We start from the raw sequence: 21,150 nt of genomic DNA, 5'->3' as shown, positions 1-21,150 counted from the left end.
AGCCACCGACCCGGTCCGCAGCTCGGCTTCAGTGGCGCGGACGCCGCGGGCCCGACGCTGTAGCCCGGCATCGTCTGCACCTCCCGCGGCTGCTCCACTGCGGCACCCAAATAAATCAAGCGCTGATTGCCAGGATAATAAAGGCGGGCCTGAAAAAATGCGCAGTTACAAAAATAGGGGGGAAAGACTGTTTGCCAAACGCGGGAGCACCTGCGCGGTGCGCTTCCAGAACAGCGCCCCAACCCAAGCCTCCTCGCCGGACAGGCGCGGCAAGGGCCCCAGGACGCACCAGGGCTCCAGTGCGGAGCATGGGCACCCCCACCCGAACGGGGAGAAATACCCCCGCGAGTCACACACACACACACACACACACACACACACACACACACACTCACACACACACCGAGGCCACCCCCATCCTCTGAGACCCCACACACACTGTGCGACCTCACTCCCGTACCCAAATCCGATAAACTGGGTTTCCACACCGTCACAGATACTAGGGCCACAACCACAAGTTGTTGCCTGCCTCAAAACAATCTACGGGGCGCACGGACTACGTCTGTCCGCACTTGCGCAAGCTACCCGGGCAGCTCCAGCCTTTGCAGCCTTTGCAGCCTCGGATTCCCTGGGTACAAACTGACAGAAGTGCGGGGTGGGACCCACAGCTGCATCTCAGTGACCCGCAAACGGCTGATCACAGACTACCTGGTGCGTAGTCCTCTACCAACGCAGCATCACTGGTTCCCCTAACTGCCCACGAGTGCGCAGCCACAGCCCACCCGCACATAGCCGTCGCCACCGCCACGACATGGAGCAGGGCCGGGCGGGCCGGGGCCAGGCTTCCCAATCGCCAGTTCTTCCTCAATCGGCCCGTGCAGTCTAGGACTTTGTTTCCTGCGACTCGTGGCGGGGACGGGGAGGAGCCGTGGTTTCCGAGGCCGCGCGCAGGCCAGAGCCTCTTTTCTGCCTGGCCCGCTTGGCGGCCTCTCAGGCCGCCACAATCCGCCCCCAGCACAAAAGTGGCCCGGCAAGTTTCGGATGGCGGCCAACGCTCCCGCTCTGGCTGGCCCTGGCTGCCAGGAGCAGAGTCTGAGGGACCTGGGAACATCACACACCCAGAAGGAGAGCTAGCGAGGAAGGGGTGACTGTCGGAGGTTCAAGCTTCTGCCACCCGGGAGTCTCTGGAGCCTTATGAAAGAAACAGGTTAGCTAAGGGGAAGCGCACACGGAGCCCACGTGTAGCTCTCAGAGAGCGTGGCCACAGTCCCCTGGTAAAATATTCTCCTTGACCCTCTCCTGGCCAGGCAAACGGAGAGCCGTCTCCTGAACAATCACTTAGCACACCGGGACGCTGGGGAGCCCCACGAGGAACCATCAAGGAAACAGGACCCGGATCAAACTTATAGCCTACGAGCCCCTTCGGGATCACAGGCAGGGCGCCCACAGAGTTGGCCCCGAGCGCGGAGGAACGCAGAGGTGGGCGCGTGGTGCCCACAGAGCCCTGCCCAGGGACACCCGGGCCTGGCATCCGTGTAACACGAGGGGGCACACGGCTCCCGTGCAGCCCTGACCGGAGGGCTCCAGCCCAGCACGCGCGCACGGGACACAGCGCAGAGCACGCGTGCCCCGCGCACCCTGCCCGGAGCCCCACGCCCAGAGAGTCATCGTGGGATGGCATCTCGCAAATATTTATATTCCTCAGCGCCACGGCAGCCCGCGTCCACATTAGAAGCTCTAATCCTGCCACTTTAAATAGATGAATTAATAGAGCAAACGAGCGTCTAATAAGCTGACTGTCCTGCCTTTTTGAGGCGGGGGAAGGACTCGAAAGTGCGCCAAATTTGTTTGCAGTGGATCAAGGCGAGCCGCCTCTGCTTCACTTTCTTTATCTTAATTCCGACTTGAAAAGATATAATTATCTAGTTTGAACAGAGCTGCTATCAAATCCTTCTTTGGGCCGGGAAGGGGGGCGTTGGAGTGGATTGCGGCTCTCTGAGCCGCTCGGTGCAGCCGGAGATAGCACGTAATGAAGATGTGGAGGCCCGAGATACAAAGGGCATTAACCTCATTAGCATGAAACCTTTTCTTCTTACCATTGTGGGACCCTTTCAGCCACCTAATCCCCCCTATTTTCAAAGCTGGGTTTGTAATAAAGCTTTTAGGTTTTTTTTTTTCCTTCCTCAAAGCTAATAGTATTCTCTGATGATTTTATTGCTGTTACACTACATAGAACATTTACCCCCCCAAAATTTTTTTCTTCACCACTGCCCCACTTTACTTGCACTTACAAAAACTAGGTATGGGGTTCCTGCAGAAATGAGCCTGTATCAAGGTAAGAAAAAAAATTTCTAAAGGCCGGCCAATTTCAATAGGACCAGGCTTCTTGTTGGAAAGCGGGTGGGAAGAAAAGGTGACTTGTATATCTTTCCTCGAAAAGGGATGCGGTTTGGGAACAGTGACTGCCCAGGTCTCCGGACAGCTAACAGTCATGGAGGGTGTCACTGTTGAAGAAGCTGAAAATCCCACAGGGGTTTCTGTGGTCCCCCCCACTGCACCTGTCTGTGCAGGAGGCAAGCCTGGGTCTCTCGAGCCACCCCCTTTCACCCTGACACACCCACACAGGGCACACTGCCTAAATGGGTCTGTGTAACACACGCGCGCGCACACACACACACACACACACACGCACACACACACACACACACACACACACACACACAGCCAGGTCACCAGAGGCAGAGATGGAGAGACGGAGGGGGGAGAAAGGCAGAGATGGAGAGCAAAGAGAGAGATGAAGAATGAACACTACTTTAAAAGAGGGGAGCAAAAACAGAAAGAGAAAAATCTCCATAGTGGCCTACAGTCCCCACACGTGCACAGAATGTCTAATCTTAACTTTTCAAGGCAGGATGTTAACAAAGCTTGTATTTTTGCCCTGTATTGTAACTTGGCCTTATCACAGTGTAAGGGGTGGGGAGATTGTCCTAAATTATGTCCAGGCAGCCCCCCTGGATCCGTGGATTAAGAGATTAAAGGAGACCACTGGGCAAGGCCTCCTCTTTCCCCTTCATATTCCTGGTATGATAATTGCTTAAACTGATTTGCACTTTCACAAAAGCTCGCAGGACGCTTTGTAGCTCGAACAGAACAGACGAGGTTTCTCTATCAATGGAAATAAAACTGATTAATGCAGCCTATCAGGATAAGAAGCAAATGAAGCGTGCAAAAACAACCTCATACCCCAGAAGGGGGAACGAGGGCGGAGGGAAAGTCTCCAAGAATGGTTACAACTTTTGCGTTAATGTTAAAATTCAGAGTTGAAGGTTTCGCAGGACACCGGCCTTATAAGGTTCCTGAGGCCTTTGGGCTCATCCCATTACCTTTGGCAGATTGGGGCCAGGGAGAGAGAAAAGAAAAGAAGGAGTGAAAGAAGGGAGAGAGAGTGGGCAGGGGAGGCTTATACTTAAGGGGTCTGAAGTCGGAGACAAAGTTTAGAAGTCCCAGAATTGTGGTTCTGCTAAGCCTTTTCCCCAATCCTGGGAGGATAGTTTTTTAATTCATAAACACGTATCTAAACTTTAAAAAGAAAAAAAATAACACTTAAAGAGAAGCATTCTTAACCCGAGGTTCAAACGGAACGCCCTCAGTAGGGCACACAACCAACGGGCAAAAAAGTCTGCTTGGAAAACTTTCCCCCATCTCACCTCTGCAAGACTTGAGTTGCTCTACATCTCCCGTCTACGTTTTCCTCTCTCTTTAAAAATGCCCCGAAAGTCAACAGTCTGGACCTTTTGTGGGTGGGGAGCCGGAGTTTTCCAGAGCCTAGTTGGCAAGGTCCACACTCAAATTATAAAGATACTTTATGCAAAGATCCGCTTCAATTTCCCAAGACAACTACTCTGAGGGCATATTGATAAATCTTTATTGACAAAATATTGACATTGACATACTTCTTGGAAGTATATAGTGTGTTAGAATTCTAACAAATTAACACAAAACACAAAAATATTTACATTCTGATATAGAAGACATTAAGGAAGCGTTTGTCACTCTCTTTAGTTAAGTCTATGGTCTTGGAAGAGAAACTCAGTGCTTGAAAACTTGCCGTGTGTCCCTGGCCACACTAACAGCATCCCCGCTAACTACGCCTCGGTTTTTGAAACAGATAGATTGAAAGTTTTAAATGGCCATTACCGTGAATGGTCGAACTCAGCCAATTGCTCCAACCACTAAGAAGAGTGGTTGACTTGGTGGTTTTTTTTTTTTTTAAAGCCTATCAATGTTAGGAAAGGGAATGTCCAAGAAACAGAATTAATTTAGGTTTTCCTTTTCCAACACAAGCCCTGATTCTTGTTGTGGGCACCCTCCCCCGCCACCCCCATCCCCAGCCAGCTTGCCCCGTTTCTCTGTAAGAGGACCACTATCGCTGAGCTTACTTCGTTTAGCTTTCCCAATCACTTTGACATCAGAAGGTATCAAAAAGTGTTTACAGACTGCACATTTCTTGGAAAAAAAATCAAAATAAAAAAAAACACACAGAACCTGTCTTTAAAAGGAAAAATAAAATTACAATTCATTTTGTCTTTAGACGCCATTCGCCCAACAACTGCTACATGCAATTCAAGTTTTTGAAACAGGTGTGGGATGGAGCTAGATATGGAATTTTGCTTGTTATTACTAATTGTTTTTGCAAAGACTGGGGCAAAACACTGCGAAGTGCAAAATTAAAAGTCCTGTGCCTGGTTCGGTTGGGATTTTTCAAATCATCATTATTATCATTATTTTTTTAAAGCAGACTGTGATAAACGGAATACCTGCCAATCATCTTGTCTCCCTGGTTTGGCGTTTGACTGACAGCTCCCCTTGTCAAAGTATGGGTTCAGCTTCACCACGGTCAGATCTCTCGCTCTCTCGCTCTCGCTCTCCTCTCTCGCTCTCTCTTCCTCCCTCTCCCTGGCGCGCTCTCTCTCTCTCTCTCTCTCTCTCTCTCTCTCTCTCTCTCTCTCTCTCACTCATTCAGCTGCCTCTTTAGACGAGGGCTGCAAGTTGACGAAGGAGCCTGGGGTCCTCTGCCATCCTCACGGTCTCCCTCCAATTGGGACCCGGCGCTCTAGCTGTCCAGTCTGCGTCCCGCCGTCGCTCTCTCTGATCCCCTCTCCCTCTCTCGGTGAATGTGTGTGCGGTTTGTTTTGGTTGGTTGGATTTTTTCCTTCTTCCCCTCCTCTCCCTGTCTCTGTTTCGCTCCACGTCGTCCGTTTCCACGGGTTAAGTTTGGGTTTTTAATCGTCTGAGGTCACATCTATTTCCTCCGGGCTCGCCTGCTTGGTGGCGATTCTCCACCGGTTAATATGGTGTGTCCCTTTTTTCTTTTGTTGTGAATCTGAGCCTTCTTCCTCCAGCTTCTGCCTTTTGAACTTTGTCCTCCGGTTCTGAAACCATACTTTTACCTGCAGGGAAGAGGCAGGTGTGTGTGTTAGGTCCTTGTAGTACTCTCTTCCTGGGTTTCTGACCCATTCCCAACCCAGACAACAGTCAGACCTAAGAAAGCCCAGTTAGTTCTCCAAGCTCATGCCTTAGGGATGGCCACCTAGGCCTCCCCTCTGGGAGCAGATCCTCTAGCGCTAAGGGCAGGGAAGCCCAGCTCTCTGCCCTTCTGAGTCTTCCCGGGAAGCCTTCTTCAGGCCATACAGCCCATAGCACCCTGAGCCTTCACCTCCGCTCCACTAGGTCCAGGGCACTCATATCCTGCCGAGAGCAAAGATCTTTTGCAAAGTTGGGAGCCCCCACAAAAATAATTATAGGGAAAAATAAAAAGAGACATATCCTAACTCCCTCCAGCAAGAGAGTATAAGAAAGACCTCAGCCGGGGCTGCCATAGCTCCCCGCAGGGCACAATGTGCTTTCTATTTTCTGCCGGTCTGGCGCAACCTAAATATAGCACCCCACTGCAAGGCAGCCAGGCCGGGTAGACAATCAGGGCCTGCCTCCTCCCTGCCTCCGTGCGGGCGGGACTGCTCACAGGTGCGCAGGAGTGGACTGGTGCGGGGGAAGCCAGGGGGACAGTGGGGTGCACAGGCCTCCACCAACCCTGCTGGACCTTCCCAGACAGGAAAAGACTCAAAAGTGAAAGCTTCTAAAAGACTGTACGATAGAGGGGAAGTAAGAGAGACTGATAAACAAGAGGGGGACAGAGCAAGCTCCCTCTTCCCTCCTCTGGTCCAGCCAGGACAGGCCGGGTCAGCGGGGGGGGGGGGTCAGCCTCGGTGCTGGCCCCAACACTTCCCACCTCGGCTGGGCGGCAGCCTGGCCTCCCCAGAGCGACTGCTGGAGTTCTAGGCAGGAATGAGGTTGGAGTGAGCTGCGATTCCATGGTCCCCTGGGGAAGCAGGTTGGCATCCCGGTCAGCAACCAGGCCAGTTACACGGTCCAAGCTTCCCCAGAGGGCAGTGAGTCTGTGAGGACGACCGAGGCACAGCACCTCGCATGCCCGTAGGCGTCCGATTGCAGCAGTCGGGCCCCAGCACAGTCCGAGCCCCTGGGCCCCTGAGATCCCGTCCCACAGGCTCCTTTTAGACTCGACCGGGTCCGGTTGGCTCTCCTCGAATGCCCAGTCTCCCCAAAGTGCCCCATGAAAAAGCGAAGGGAACAAGGCTGAGTTTAATTTGCTTTGAGTTTGCTAATTGAGGGGGAGGACGGTTCATTCCCCCCCCCCCCCCGCGCTCGCCCAAGGCGCACGTCGGTGCGCTCGGGGCTTGACACTCACACAAAGACTCCAGGCAGCGTGGGCAGCGAGGCGGACAAAGACCACCACCGCCTCGCCTGGCCGCGAGAAATCGGCCGGCCGCGCCGTGTGCCTGCCCGGCAGAACCTGCAAGGCCCTCCGCAGTTTTGTCCAGGGCAGGGGACATTTTAAAAACAAAAGTCTCGACCTTCCTGCGCTTCCCAGAAAAAAAAAAAAAGTGTCACAACTTAATCTTCCCCAAAACGTTACAGTTTGCTGGGAACTTTGATCCGCCCTCCGGGCTCCTGTACAGCAGCTGCAGATCTGAGCCCCCTCCGTGCCCCGGACGTGCCCCTGCCGGCCTGCCTCCGACTGATGCCCGGAAGGGCCTGTCCCCTGAGGTGGGCCCTCTTCTCCGGTGCACCCAGCACACTTGGCCACCCGTTTCTGACTTTTCAATTCCTTAAGGGAAGTGACTGAGGCATACGTTGGGATCCCCCAGAACTCACAACCCACTCTACCCGCTCCAGCCCTGAGCCCCAATCTCCAGACACCCGGCAGCTTTTCCTCATCTCATCCTGGGCCCCAGCGGGATCTCCAAGTCTTTCACCAAAAGTGCAGAGTTTCTTGGCCAGGAGCCCCAAGGCCTACCCAGCTGGGTGAACTAGCTCCTCCATGCTGGGGCTCACACAGCCCCTTGCTGAGCCCCAGGAAACCTGGGTGATTGCAAAGTCACACCGGAGCCCCGATGGGGCCAGCTGCAGGGCGAGTTGCCGAAGGCTTACTCCCGCCTCTGCACTCGCGAGGCCGGGCGCCCGCTCCCTGGTCCAGAGCTTTGGGGCGAGGAGCCCAGTCTGGCCGGGGTGTCCTCGCTCCGGGCCGCGCTCACCTGAGTTTCGGTAAGGCTGAGGCTGTGCGCCAGCTGCTTCCGCTCCGCGCCCACCACGTAGTGATTCTTTTCGAAGGCGTGTTCCAGCCTTAGAAGCTGGGACGGAGAGAAGGCGGTTCGGATCCGCTTTGGCTTTCGGGCCAACGCGTTGTGCAAAAGGAAACTCTCCGGGCTGGTGTCGTTCCCTGCAGGGGAACCGCAGAGGTGCCGTTAAGGGGTGGCTCTGGCCCAAGCCGGGCGCTTCTCCCGAGACGGGCTGACGGGGCTCGCGCAGGGCATCCGCCTAGTCCTGGGCGCTAGACCAGCCGGGTCTGCTGGCCCTCTCCCGGAGTGCGAAGGGACGCCGACTGCCAGGGATCCACCTGCGTGACACCCAACCCGAGGCTGCCCGGGTGGGGCCAGTCCCGGCCTCCGCCACTCTGCGGGCTTCGCAGCGGGCCTGGCTCCGTGGGCCTCGCCAGCCTCATGCTGGGCGTCCAGGGCAGATGAAGGGGCCGCAGAACCCAACCAGGAGATTGGCGCCCACCACCCAAAGAAACGGCTTTTCTCTAACCTCTCCGGAAACTCTGACCCCAGCATGGAGAGTTGTCGGGCCGCTATCCAGAATTTTTTGCGGACTTATTTAAGTTGTTTTTGTTTTGCTACCCCTGCCGGAAAGTTCAGAGGCCCGCGGAGTCGTTGCACCCGGGCTGAGATGGAAATCTCGTGGTGCGTGCCCAGCTTTTACCCGAGCGGCCTCTGGAGGGCCAGGCCCGGGGCTCCAGGCTCCAGGGAAGGCTGGGGTGGGAGCCCAGGGGTGGCCGGCTGCGGGCATTGGCTGGAATGTTTAAGGCCCAGGAAGATCTCAGCGGCTTCAGATCTGCTGGGGGACCACGACAGCGGCGGGCAGCGAAGGAGGAAGGGAAGACCGAAACTTTGAGGTTAAATTCGTAGTTTGGGGTTTACTTATAAGTGTAGAAAATCGATTCACCAAAAACCCAAACAAAGAAAAAGAAAACGACAATCTGGCCATGAAGGGAGTCAAACCCCGTCCAAGGGGTTTGTTGGTTTGGTTTGTGTGTGCGCCTGTGCTGGTGGTGTTGTTTTTAAATTATAGTGAGGACGGTGACATCCACCCGATTCTAGGCTCGGGCAGGAATGTGAAGGGTTAATAGATGCACAAGCCACAGAGTATCGATCGGCTGCCGCCAGAGGTAGATCTTTTACGGGCTCGGATCTGACTCTAGTCGGCAAACTAATTCCTAGCCGCCTAATTCCTAGCCGCCGTTTTCGAAGTTTTAATTTTCGTCCCAACCCCCAGCCAGAGAATAACAAATAAAATAAAACCAAAAACAGCAAGAAACGAAGACGCCTAAGCTGATCTTCTCCTCCCAGGCCATCTTTCGACCCCGTACATTTCATTTTAAAAGAAAGAAAAACAAAAAGCAGACCGAACCTGCTTTCCGGCGGCGGCCGCTCCGCGCCCTAATTAAGCAGATCTAGGCGAGAGAACCGAGCTCCGGAGGTTGCTCCCCGCTCGGTTCCGCTCCTCTCCAGGGCTCCAAAAAGCAAGGGCGGAGCCCCCTTTACCCCCTTTTGGCTCCCGGCTCGCGAGCGTCCCTTCGCCAGGGCAGAAGGGTCGGAGACCGAGAAGTCGTGGGTCTGGGCAGAAGGGGCGAGAGGTGGGGAGCGAACAGAGTGGAGCGCAGTCCGAGGTGAGCGCGGCGGCCGGGCCTGCCCGTGCCCTGGCCGAGCAGATCGCGGGGCGCCTGGGCACCGCGGGCTCCCGGCTCCGGGCACGCAGGGCGGGCTGCCCCGGGCGCACAAGGGGGCAACTCCATCCGCGCCCCTTCCCAAAGGATAAAGTGGCCAGCAGGCCAGCACCCCAAACCTGCCGGGCTTCGGGGGGTGGGGATCGACCCCGCGCCCGCGCCCGGCCGCGCGGCCTCCGAAGCGGGTGCGCGGCCCCCGGGGCCCGAGGACCCTCCGCCGGGCCTGGCCGGGCGCCCCCGCGGGCAGGCCGGCGCCGGAGGACGCGGCGGCCCCGCGACGTGGCACGTACCTTGGAAGCGATGCCCCAGGTACCGGTAGCGGTGGATGAGCCAGGGGTAGAAGGTGGACGGGTCCCGCTGCTGCGAGGCGAAGAGGGGGTGTGGCGAGTGCGAGGAGGGCAGGGGGTGGGCGGCCAGGGCGTGCGGCGGCGGCACCGGGTGCACCGGCACGGCGGGGTTGGGCGGGTGCGAGACCGCCTCGGCGAACACCAAGTCCGGGTTGGAGTAGACGCCCCTGCCCGCGGCGGCCGCGTGGAAGCCGTTGAGGAACGGGTTGATGGGGCTGGAGTTGGCGTAGCTGAGCGCGGCGGGGCGGATGGGGTCCTCGGAGCGCGAGGCTGGCAGGGGGCTGTCCTTGGCCACCAGCGACTCGATGGTGAAGCAGCGCTTGGGCGCCGGCTGGAACATGCTGCGCCGAGCAGCGGGCGCCCCGGGCCCCGGCTCCCGGCGACCGACCGCGGCGGCTGCCTCCGCCCGCTGCCCGCGGCGAGGACCGGCGAGAATTGGGGACTCGTTTGTTTGGGGTGGGGGTGGGGGGAGGAAAGGAAGAAAGAAAGGGAAGGAAAAAGGAAAGGAGGGGGGAGGGGGAGGAGAGGCAAAGCCGAGGACTCCGGGAATCTCGCACCAAACGCGCCCAACCTGGAGAGAGGGGAAAATCCTTCCAGAAGAATTTGCAGGCGTGGATTGGGGTAATAATTTTTTTTTTTTTTTTTTGGCGAGATGGCGTGGGGGTGATCGGAGTTAGCGGCAGGGAGGAGGGGGGGGAAGTTTCTCGGGGGAGGCCCAAAAAAAAAAAAGTTTTCTCTCCTCTGCAAAAGGCGGGCAGGGCGCCCTAAGTCCAAGGACAATCCATGGAAGTGTTCGCTTCTTCACAAGTTGTGCAAACGATTTGTTAGTTCATGAGCCTAATTAGTGCGGGGATCACATAAACAGCTTCCTCCGAAGCCTGGTAAATGGCTTGATGATTGGTCGCTATTACTCGCCCTTAGGTGGAAGGGGGGAGACTCTTTAAAGTGCGTCAGAGGGCGGCGAGCGCCTGGGAACCCGGAGGCCTGGATCCGGGCCGAGAGTGGAACGGAGTCGGCGCCGCCGCCGGCCGCCCGCCGCCCGCCCCGGCTCACTCGCTCCCCGCGGCGCCCGGCGGCTCCTCGCCTCCGCCGCCGCCGCCTCTTCCCCCGGCCTCCTCTCCTCCTCCTCTTCCTCCTCCTCCTCCTCCTCCTCCTCTCCTTCCTCCTCCTCTTTCCCCACCTCCTCCCCCTCCGCCAGCGCCTCCTCCTTCCCCGCCGCCACTCCCTCCGGGGCGCCCCGCTCCCCGCAGAGTCCCCGGCCCGCGCCTTCTCCGCCGCGGCCCCCGATCCCGAGTCCGCTGCGCGGAGCTGGTGGGACAGACGGGTAGACAGACGGGTAGACAGACACGCAGACTCCGCCGCCGCGGCCGCGGGAGCGCCGCGAGGGTAAGCGGGCGGGGACTGGCTCCGCGCACTTGGGTTATACCAATCCCCACCCCCAGCAAAACTCCGGGCGGCTCCCCGGCGGGGCGTGCGGGGTGTCCCCCCACCCCCTGGCCACGCGCAGGCTCGAGGTCCCTGGGTGGGCGCCGCAGCAGACCTGGAGCCGGCTGGTTCGTTTGCAAGTTGAGACCCGCGCGCCGCCAACCAAGCCCGGGCAGTGGGCTTCCAACCAGCGCCCGTTCTCACCCCACAGATTCTTGCTGCTTCCCTCTGGGAAGGGGCTCTCTCTCCTCCTTCCCCTAAAACAGTTTCTTCGGGGATATCTGGGAGCGAGGGTGGGGTAGGGTTCCAAGGTTGGTCGAGCGACGGATGCGGCGCTACTATAACCGTTCAGTTGTCGTTATTATTTTTATTAGTGTTGACATTGTTATTGTTGCTATTATTATGATATCTATTATTACTCTGCCATCTGTTGTCCCGGGGCTGGGTTGCTCTGCAAACCCAGGACGCAACTAGACTGTGGATCGGGTCTCCGGTCCTGGGCCGTGTCCGCATTTTCGAGCTCGCCTTCGGTTTTGGGATGATTTTAGGGCCTAGTTCTCTCGTCCCCATTGGCTCGCGCTGCGGCATAATTATGATCACATCCCCCGGCTGCTGGAGCGGCTCTGTTTATTGGTGGTTAACGATCTATTATCTATTCACCAGCCGCCTCTTTTTCCTCTCCCCCCTTTTGCCAATTACATTCTTCTAAAGTGAAGTACCAGCAGGTATTTTGCACGTTTACAATTAATGATAATAAAAAAATTGGCGTCCTTTAAATCTATTACTCCCAGGCCTATGTCATTTATCTTAAGGAGGAAGAATGCCTGTGTTTGGGGACTAGGTTGCCCTGAGACCCGACCCAGAGGGGAGAGAGGTGAAGTTCTCCAGAGCAGGCTGCGATGCCACCAAATTCAGCCAAGGGTCTGGGTCTTAGGACCTACTTGGGTTTTCCCAGCTACCTCTGCCCCACCCTGGGGTGTCCTCTTTACAGCCCTTAGTTTTACCTGCTTTCGTGCATTTGGTTGTACCAATTTCTCAACTTTATTCCAGGTTTTAGTGTTGTGTTGGGGAGGAAGAAATGCCCAGAAACCTCTTTTAGAAACCTTCTAGGCAAAAGAGAGGTGTTTTCCTGGTGGTGTTGGAGGTCTAGAAGAATTAGCTGGGAGGTGGCAGAGATCATCTTTGCTACTCCTTAACATTCACGGACACACACGCGTGCACACACACACTCACATACAAGCATATGCACACAGCAGACCCCTGTAGGCCTCTGCTCTGCCCTCATGATAGGAGAAATGTGCCCCCAATTCAGGCCTCAGTCCTGTGAAGCCCCCACTCCAAGCTGGGGTCCCGGTCCAGTTTTTCCCTTTGTGTCCAGCGGCCTTGCTTTTCCCCCTTTTATTCCAAGCCCAGAGATTCTAGGCACTGGGTCTAGCCCTGTGGAACCAGGGTCTGTTAGAAGACCCCCTCTTCAGGCCTGCACCACCATCTCCTGGAATATCGTCTCCAGCTCAGCAGTCCCTCCATCAACCAAGCTGTGGGGATGGAGGCCCAATGGCGCCCAGGAGGGCTGGGAGTCAAAAGTCGGTGAAGGGTGGGGTTGCAAGACCATGGGAGCCACTGCCTGGAAGCTAGCTGGAAACAAGGATCCAATCTGCACAGACGGGGGATCCCAGATCCTGGGGCAAGGGGAGAGGGGCTCCTTCTCTGTGTGATCCTGTGTGGGAAACCTGGAGGAGGAGGCCAGCCTCCATGTTGGGCGAGACCCTGGGGCCCCAAGCCAGGGCTTCTAAAAGCCTCCCCAGGCCTGGGGCATGGAGTGGCCTCTTTCTACACGGGTAGCATTCTCCTGGAGCTCCAGAATGCCACTGACCTTGAGGCCCAGTGAGCGAATGCAGCCCTGTCTGGGAGGTTGGGGGTGAGACCCTGACTGTGAGCGATGTGTGAGAACACTGCGGCCCCTTTTGCAATGTTCAGCCGGGGATGCTTCAATTCTGGATCCCCTTCACATTTACCCTCTCTGGCCACTACTTCTGTCCGAAGAGAGCAAGTGATGGGCTAAAGACTCTGCCCCAAGGCCACCAGCCCTAGGCCGAAAAATAGACTCGGGCTTCCGGTGAGGCCGGGCGGCACGGAAGCCCTGGAGGACGTGTCATCTAAGCCAATTCGTGCGCCCAGACTTGACGGGCCGCGGAAGGTTCGGCCCGGCTCAGGCTCCGGCTCCGGCTCCGGCTCGGCTCCAGGCCGGTCCGACCCCGACCCCGGACATGCGGAGGAATTGCCTACTGGAGTAACTCATTAACTGCACTGGCCCGCAGTGGCGTTGGGCGCTGGGCTCTCTGGTCTGTGCTCCAACCATGAGCTCTTAGACCTGCCGGCTGCCCCTCACTCTTGAAGAATGTGACACCCCCCACCCCTATTCCGCAGCCGCCCAGAGAGTAGATGTTTGGTTAAGTCCCTGTGCGTGCAGCAGGGCGTCCACCCTTCAGGGACGTGCGCTCCCAGCGGTGTTTGGGGCTTTCTAGGCTCGGGGAATCTCGGCAGGGAACTGGGCTAGCAGACACAAGCCAGAGTTCTATTCCCAGCTGTGTCCCTTGCTGAACGACCTTGGGCAGCACCACAGACTTTCCAGACCTTATTTATTTTGTCATATGTAAAAATACAGCCAGGACAGCAGCCGAGGGCTAACTGGTAAGGATGCTGTTTCGGATTGGTTTGGTTTGGTTTCATTTGTTTGAAAGGGCAGTGATGGAATTATTCTACTTTCTATTGTGATGGTGCTTAAACCACGGTGCTTTTCAAAACTCCTAGAACTGTGCAGTACTGAGTGACTTTTACTGTGTATGTCATTATACCTTAACAAACTTGTCCCCCAAGGTGGCCCGCAGTCACAGCCTGGTGTGGCCTTGGGCAAGCTACCTGATCTCTCTGTGCCTCTGTTTACTTTCTTCCGTAGGGGAATAAGTAATAGTATCTTGACCCTGGGAACTGTTTAATGAGATAAAACAGAGCAAAGTGTTCAGACAACGTCTGGCATAAAATTAACTTCAATAAAAGCTCCTGTCCCAGATATTGTCCATTATCACTACCCACCCACCACAGGGCTTGCTGTTGGGCTTTAGACTGAGCCATAATGCTGTGGGAATACGCTGACACTCCTCTGTGCTCCCAAGGCCACGGGCTTCCCTCTGGAGGGTTTGGGGTGAGAGGCCTGGATTCCTGGCTCTCTGGGGGCAATGAAGGGCACTGATTCCTGGGGAGGTCTGATAACTCTGCGCCGAATTTCCTGCAGGATCCCTATGCTGCAGAGGGTTAGTGGCCCCTGTCCTTGGCATGCTTTTTGCTCAGCCTCCGCGGTCGGTCCCAGCCTTGTGTAATTGGGGTGCGTAGTGGCCATCTGAGGTCACTACCTGCGTGACCCCTTGAGCTTCGTTTGCCACACCTATGAAGAGGAAGTAACAGTATCCTGTTGGTCGGTGGGAGGTAGATGAGCCAGGCACACGTTAGCGCTCACCAAATTTTGGTTATTATTAGTCTCTGGCCTTGCGCCATCCGATCCACCCTCGATACTCCGGGTGGATACTGGGATTGGATGCTCCGGGTAAGCTGGAGCCAGGGGCCCCGGCAGCGCGGGGCAGGAAGCGCGGGTGCAGGGAAGAGTGAGCCCATCCTCTCCCCCACGCCATCCTCCAACCGGGTCCCAAGAGTGAGCCGGGGTCCAGAGATGGGAAGTCCTTGGGGCCCATTAAGAAGTCCTTCGGCTCGCTGTGATAGCCCGTCACGCCGGCCTCGCCGAATGCATAGGGAAACGATGGAAAAACGAAAAGTAGAAGTAATACCTTAAAAACACTTTTTTTAAAAATCACTGCGGCAAATCCCTTTCTGGCGTCCTCCCCTCGGCCTTTGGCCAGGCGGGCGCGGCGGCCCTGGGCCCACATCGGCGTGCGCGCAGCGGCGCCTAGTGGCGAGGGACCGGCGCGGGCGCGGCACCCGGAGGCGCTGAGCCCGAGGGCCCCGGCCAGTGCTGGGCTGGCGCCCCACTCCTAACACCTCAGAGACCGCAGCCTAGCCGGAGGAGGAAGACTCGGGGACTCCTTGGCTAGAAAGAACGACTTAGGAACGATCCCTCCTGCATCGACTCCAGCTCTCGGCTCTGGAGTTCATCCGCGCTGGAAGTCCAGCCTCGCGAGGCGTTCGGCTTCCTTGGGGAGGAGGGGGCTGGCTCAGCTCTGAGAAGGACTAGGCTGCCTGGACCACCTGAGCCAGAGATGGCCAGCTACCTCACGACGGCCTCAAATTCCAGGTCCTCCCACCTCGTCCAACCGCGGGCCGCGGTCGGCCGGGGTCTGGATGGGGGTCTGAAGAGCCGGGCTTGCGGGTTGCGGCGCTTTCACATTCGCGCCCCCTTGCGGCTGGCGGGGGACGCCCCAGGACCGAGTCCCTGGCTATTGCGGAACCCTGGGCTCCTAGCGACTCGACTCTGCCCCTGGGGCGTGCGGACCTCCACCCTTCGGGCAGCCTGCCTCCTCCTGCGAGGCCAGGCGGTGGAATCTGTTTAGGGTTTGCTGGAAACCCGTGTGATATGAAGGCGGCCGGGAGCGGCACCCTCAGCGTTCCAGCTCCTAGCGCCGACCCTGAGCCTGGCCTCTGCTGCCCTGGGCAGCTGCAGGAGCCCGGCGTGTACTCTGGCAGGCCTCCGGCCGTCGGCGGGAGCCTGTGAGCGTCTGGGTTTCCCGAGATCATCTGTTTGGAAATCCCACAATTTGTAGGGAACTCCATCAAAGTATGTGTGCGTGCGGGGGTGTTCCCCCCTTTCTTTCTCCTACAAATGAAAGCCTAAGACCAAGCAACAGACAGGCAAAGGAGGACGCTGAACACACAGTCAAGGCCATAAAAGATGAGGACCTAGAGAACACGGACACGAGTGGCCAGGCGACTGCCACAGCAGAGGTGGAGACAGCTGTCTCGCGGTGCTCCCTGGCAGGGTGCTGGGTGAAGCTGGCATGGCCCTTCCAGCCGCATCCATCAGCCACCTGTCACCTTTTGGCTCCAGGGTCAGTGCTACCGGGGCAGACTCGGCCCACGTGGGGAAGAGGCAGCCTTCTGCCTCTCTGGCTTGGCATCTATTGGAGACTGGTGATTCTGTACCAGGAAGGCCTGCCTCCTAACCTGGAGTGCGGTGCTCCCCTGGGAATGTAAGGGGGCTGCTTAGACTTCCTTTGGCTAGCAAGCCACCTTCTGAAATAGCCACTCAGCAGCCCCTCTCTCCTTTCAGTACTTCTTCATTTTCTGGACTTCAAGAGCTGGGCAGGTAAGAGCTGGGCAGGTTTAGAAGGAAGGTCTGGGTCATCCCCAAAAAAGAGGAACCTTGAGGCAGGAGGTCTCCTTGAATGGGGAAGATGTTGGAGACAGGAAACGCCCAGGAGCTCCTCTCACCTGCGCCTCTATAGCTTTAAACACCTTCTCTCACGCCTACAGCCTCCCTGGACCTCACACTCTGGTGTGGTAAATTAGGGAAAGAGCCTTGACGCCCATTTTTCAGGTGAGAAAACTGAGATGCACGAAGCTGCTCAATGGCCCCTTCTGGCTGTGGATGCAGCAGGTCACTTCACAAAGAGCCCGGGGACAGCTCTGCCTCTCCTCCCTGCCCAGTCTCTCAAGCCACCGGGCAAAGGCAGGAAAGAGTCCCTGCCTGCAGTCGGGTGAGCCCAGGCGTGAGTCAAAAGACAGAGGCCGGTCCAGGAGGCCCTAGCATCAAACACAGACACTTCTTCACGAGCACGGCCCACCAGGGTCCTCAGGCCCTGCCTCACACCCTCTTTCTCTTCCTGATGGCCCTCTGGACCCAAGGCCAGGGCTTAGGTCTGGAGGGTGGTCAGTGATGTGACCACCAGTGAGGGGAAGCAGCCAGAGCTGCACTGTGTGGCACCGCTGCTGGAACTTGGTGTAGCCGTGTCCCCGTGCCACTCATGCGGGCGACTAGATGTGGTCCTGGAGCCTCTGACGGTGGCCACAGAGCAGTATCCTGCACAGACAGGAGGGGAAATTAGATGGACGGGGCAGGGTATTCCCCAAAAGCCCCACAGAGGGACACACACATAAAGATGCTTCCCCACAGATATGCCCTGGTAGCATACCCCGGGACCTTTAAATCCAAGTAGCCACTGGGGCCTCTTAAGGTTCCTAGACCCAAGGAGCAGAGCCCCTTACCCCATTCAGATTCTGGGACCCCTGGCTCCTAGAGGCTGGGCACCCTGGCCACTTCCCCAATTTACACCATCTCGGGCGTCTGGGCGACTCAGCGATGCAGCCCTGCGCCCGCAGCCAGCCGGTGGCACCTGGAGGAGAGGCCCGAGCGGGGCCCGAGGGCGCCTGTGGGGCTGCAGCAGCCGCTGGGGCCCCCCTGAAGCCCGTGCGCGGGGCTCGTCCCTGGGGCCCCCGAAGACGCCGGACGCCGCCCCCTCGCTTGGCCGGGTCGCCGACGGCTCGCGGGACCGAGTAACAAAGGTGGCACCGGGCGGCGCGGGCGGGGCCGCGATGGTTCAATATTAGCTTTTCATTCCAGTCTATTGTGCCCATCTGAGATAATATTGACTCTGAGGACAGGGCTTGTCTAACACTCCGCGGCAGGGCGCTCGCGGGGAAGACGACCAGAAACGGAGAGCTCCAGAGATTGCAAATAAAAGCTACTTGCTGCGGCGCATCTGAGCGGAGCCCGGCTCTGGCCCCGGCTCCGGCCCGGGCTCCGGCACTGGGGGTCGCGGGAGTGCTGGTCCTGGGCTGCTCAGAGAGGATTACTGTGCGTTCTTACCAAAAACAGCCCTGAGTGTGTACACACACACACACACACACACACACACACACACACACACACCCCTTCTAAATGATTCTGGAGTTCCGCCTTTAAGTAACCGTAGAAAACGAATTCCCAGACTGTTCTTAGTAACCCAATAACGAGATAGATATCCGCCCTTTTTAAATACCGGGTCACTCTTTGGGGTAACTTTTCTGTCCTGTTTCCCCGTTGTTCTCGCCCGGGAAGAGTGGCCGGCACGCGGCGAGGAGCATTCAGGGACGCAGTTAATATCGAGTCTCTAACCGTGGTTTGCTTCGCCCCTTGCAGCCCATCCTCGGGGCCCCTACCTCCTTTCCAACCGCTGCTGTAAGGGGCTCCAGAACGTTCGGTCTTGCGTGTAAAGATTCGTTTCAATTTCCAAATTGCCTTTAAAAGCCTCTGTCGGAAAATGGCACATCACCTTTTTTTTTCCCCCGTGTCTGAGACAGGACAGGCTTCCGCGCCCGGGACCAAACGCCAGGCAACGCAGGGCCCAGGGCAGGACCGTGGTGCGCGAGCCCTCTAGAATCTTTGGGCCCGATTTCCAACTGGAAGCTGACCCTGTAAGAGAGAGTAACCTGCTAACCCCTTTACCCCCAGTAAGGAACTGGTCTTTGGGGATCTTTTCATCCACCTGGAAAATCCTAGGGAGCAGGGATGAGCGAGAACTGGGGGAGCAGCGACTCCATAGTTAGGGCCCCGCAGGACACAGGGCGATTCAAAATTCCAGCACAGCATGGCAGATATTTCAGAGGACATCCTGTTTCATTAATATGATTTATAACATCTGGGTGGTTTGTAGTATATATTGTTGAACATACAGTATATGTTATATGGTTCCATCGTGTTGTATTTCACATATAATATCTAGCTGAGACAGAAGGATCACGGGTTCAAGGTCAGTGTGGTAACTTAGGGAGAACCTGTTTCAAAATAATAAATAAAAGTGTTGGACATGTAGCTCAGAGGTAGACTACCTCTGGGTTCAGTACCCAGTATACATACATATATAATACATATTATATATATAAATATATATTGTGTAGATATTAACATCTAGCATCTATATTACACTATATTGCCTAACATGTTTTATTATACATATTGTCTGCATGTGCACCTATATATGTGTACTGTACACTTTGTGTTTGAAGATCTCTGGGGAGCCCTTATTCTCCCTGCAAGTCCGCATTTGATTGTTGTAGTGTAACTTTGCAAAGTCCTAATCGAAACCACTTTGAGACCAGTTATGTCCTCATAACCAATAACTTGGGGTCCAATGTTGACTCCAGGAGAAGGCGGGGCAGGGGCAACTCTGCCTCGAGGAACAGCAGTTCCCTCTGAAAAGTGATTCCACAGACGCCCCTTCTCTGGGAACACAGCAAGCAGTTCTGGACCCGCGGCCCTCCTCTCCCCACTCCCTCCTGCTGCTGCGGAGGCTTTGGTTAGAGAGCCCCAGCTTAGAGGTTCTGGTGATCCCTACACTGATGTCAGGAATTTAAAATGAACTTGGGAGAGCAGCCTGGGCCCCGCTGGAGGGCTGGAAGAGCTCCAGGGACTTCTCCCCTGGCTTCTGAGGCCTGAGGCAGGAGGAGCAGGTCCCTGGGCAGCTTCAGCTCCAAGCTCGACCTCCCCGCCCCAGCTGGGAAGACGCTTGGAGCCCTCACACATCAGACCGTCCCAGCCACAGCCTGATTTAAATATCGATGAAAAGCTAAAATGAGCAGGCAGTCGGGACTCTGGGAGGAGGGCAGGGGCCCAGTGAACCCAATGGGGGAAAAAGTCAGGATTTCAGATGTGTGCAAGGAATCACCCTTTAAAAGAGCAGAATCCTGGGAGGCATGCAGTTTAAGAAATGAGGGGAAACAAAGAATGAAAAAAGATGAAGTCGGGTATTGCTGACCACATCATCGGTGAGAAATGCACTAACTTTACAGGATAAATAGGAGACTGCTTCAGAGGCTTGGAGGTGGAAGGGAAATTGGGGTGGGAGGTGGAAGGGAGGAAGACCCCTCGGAGGAGAGGGGGAAGAGACTCAGCAGGCCCTGGGTTACTTCTTTTCTTTCTAATCTCATCCCCAAATGGTTACCTGGTGAACAGCCCATGGAAAGAATCCTGAAACTTGGTCGACTTTGGCTCCCCTTTTGCAGTAAAACCCGGAGGCAGCATTCAGTTCAGCAAGGCCTGGGCCTGCCTCTTTGGCCGGGTCCATTCCGGGCTTAGGGAGAGGTTTTTGTAAAGATGGAGGAATGCCAGCCTAGGAGTTCCCAGGTTCCTGCTAAGATGAGCTGGGAGTGGGGTAGGGGAGGTGGAGAGGTCAAAGGAGGCAGGAGAATGTCCTCTGGTTGCTAAAAACAAAACAGCCGACCCTCCCCCACCGGTAGCAGCGGGTGCAGCCCTGGGTCTGGCTGGGAGCTGGAGGGGGGCATTTGAATATGCACTGTGCATCCCGGGCCAAGCCTTCCAGATGGGGATGGACCAGAGTGCCAACCGTGTGGCTACAGGCCTCCCCCAGATGGGCGTGGGCACATCTGGCCCATCTGTAGCATTTCCCCATCCAGGTGATCCATCTTGTTCCTGCCCAGTCTGGTGGAAAGCTTGGTTCTAATGGTGTAAGCAGCAGCGTTGCTTATTTCTGCCCCTTGCGGCTGCTCAGGATAGATAGGAAAGAAGATAGTGTCTATTTCTTTTCTCTTCTGCTGTCAGGGCATCTTGCATGTGAGACCACCCATTTCTGTCACTGGTGGCTCCTGTCTGTCCCTGGTGGGTGCTGTGCTAAGCGTCTCATACAAGGATCTGTCTTGTCTAGTTCTCCCAGGAATCCATTAAAGGCCATTCCCATTTTCCGGTGAGAGCACTGAGCCTCTGCCTTCTGATGGCATTCTCCCCAGGTCACGCATACACCGCTGGTAACTGAGAGATTGGGGATTCCAGCCCAGGTCTGCAGGACTCCAGAAGCCTTCCTTTCTCCCCCAGCCCCACACCTAATTTCCTATCAAAATGCTGCTTTGACTATAATACAGAAGTAAAAGTTCACAGGGGGAGGAGAGAGATATCACTTTGCCTGTTAGTTCCCCCCAAAGTCAGCCATCATAGGAGAGGGAGCCTGGATCCACATCCTCTCCAGAGCACTTCCTCCAGGTCCAGACAATAAGCAGTGGGCATGAGGATAGCCCGTA

The 21,150-nt window shown here is 56.5% G+C and overlaps 1 protein-coding gene across 2 annotated transcripts; it reads right to left on the bottom strand.

Moving 5' to 3' along the window:
* Nucleotides 1-5,282: 5,282 nt before the first annotated feature.
* On the bottom strand, nt 5,283-10,051 carry EMX2 (empty spiracles homeobox 2; the record flags this gene model as incomplete). 2 transcript variants are annotated; one of them, XM_080694098.1, is made up of 3 exons in its annotated part: nt 5,283-5,450; nt 7,614-7,798; nt 9,655-10,051. In XM_080694098.1, 3 exons carry the CDS (start codon nt 10,049-10,051, stop codon nt 5,283-5,285), a joined length of 750 nt encoding a protein of 249 aa, XP_080550224.1. The 2 variants fall into 2 exon arrangements, with proteins under 2 accessions (XP_080550224.1, XP_080550225.1); XM_080694099.1 differs by lacking the exon at nt 7,614-7,798 and having other exon boundaries at nt 5,347-5,450.
* Nucleotides 10,052-21,150: the final 11,099 nt, after the last annotated feature.

The sequence above is a fragment of the Muscardinus avellanarius genome, assembly GCF_963383645.1.
Source record: "Muscardinus avellanarius genome assembly, chromosome: 4".
NCBI lineage: Eukaryota > Metazoa > Chordata > Mammalia > Rodentia > Gliridae > Muscardinus > Muscardinus avellanarius.
Note: the sequence above shows the minus strand (reverse complement) of the source record. Positions and strands in the feature narration are given on the sequence as shown.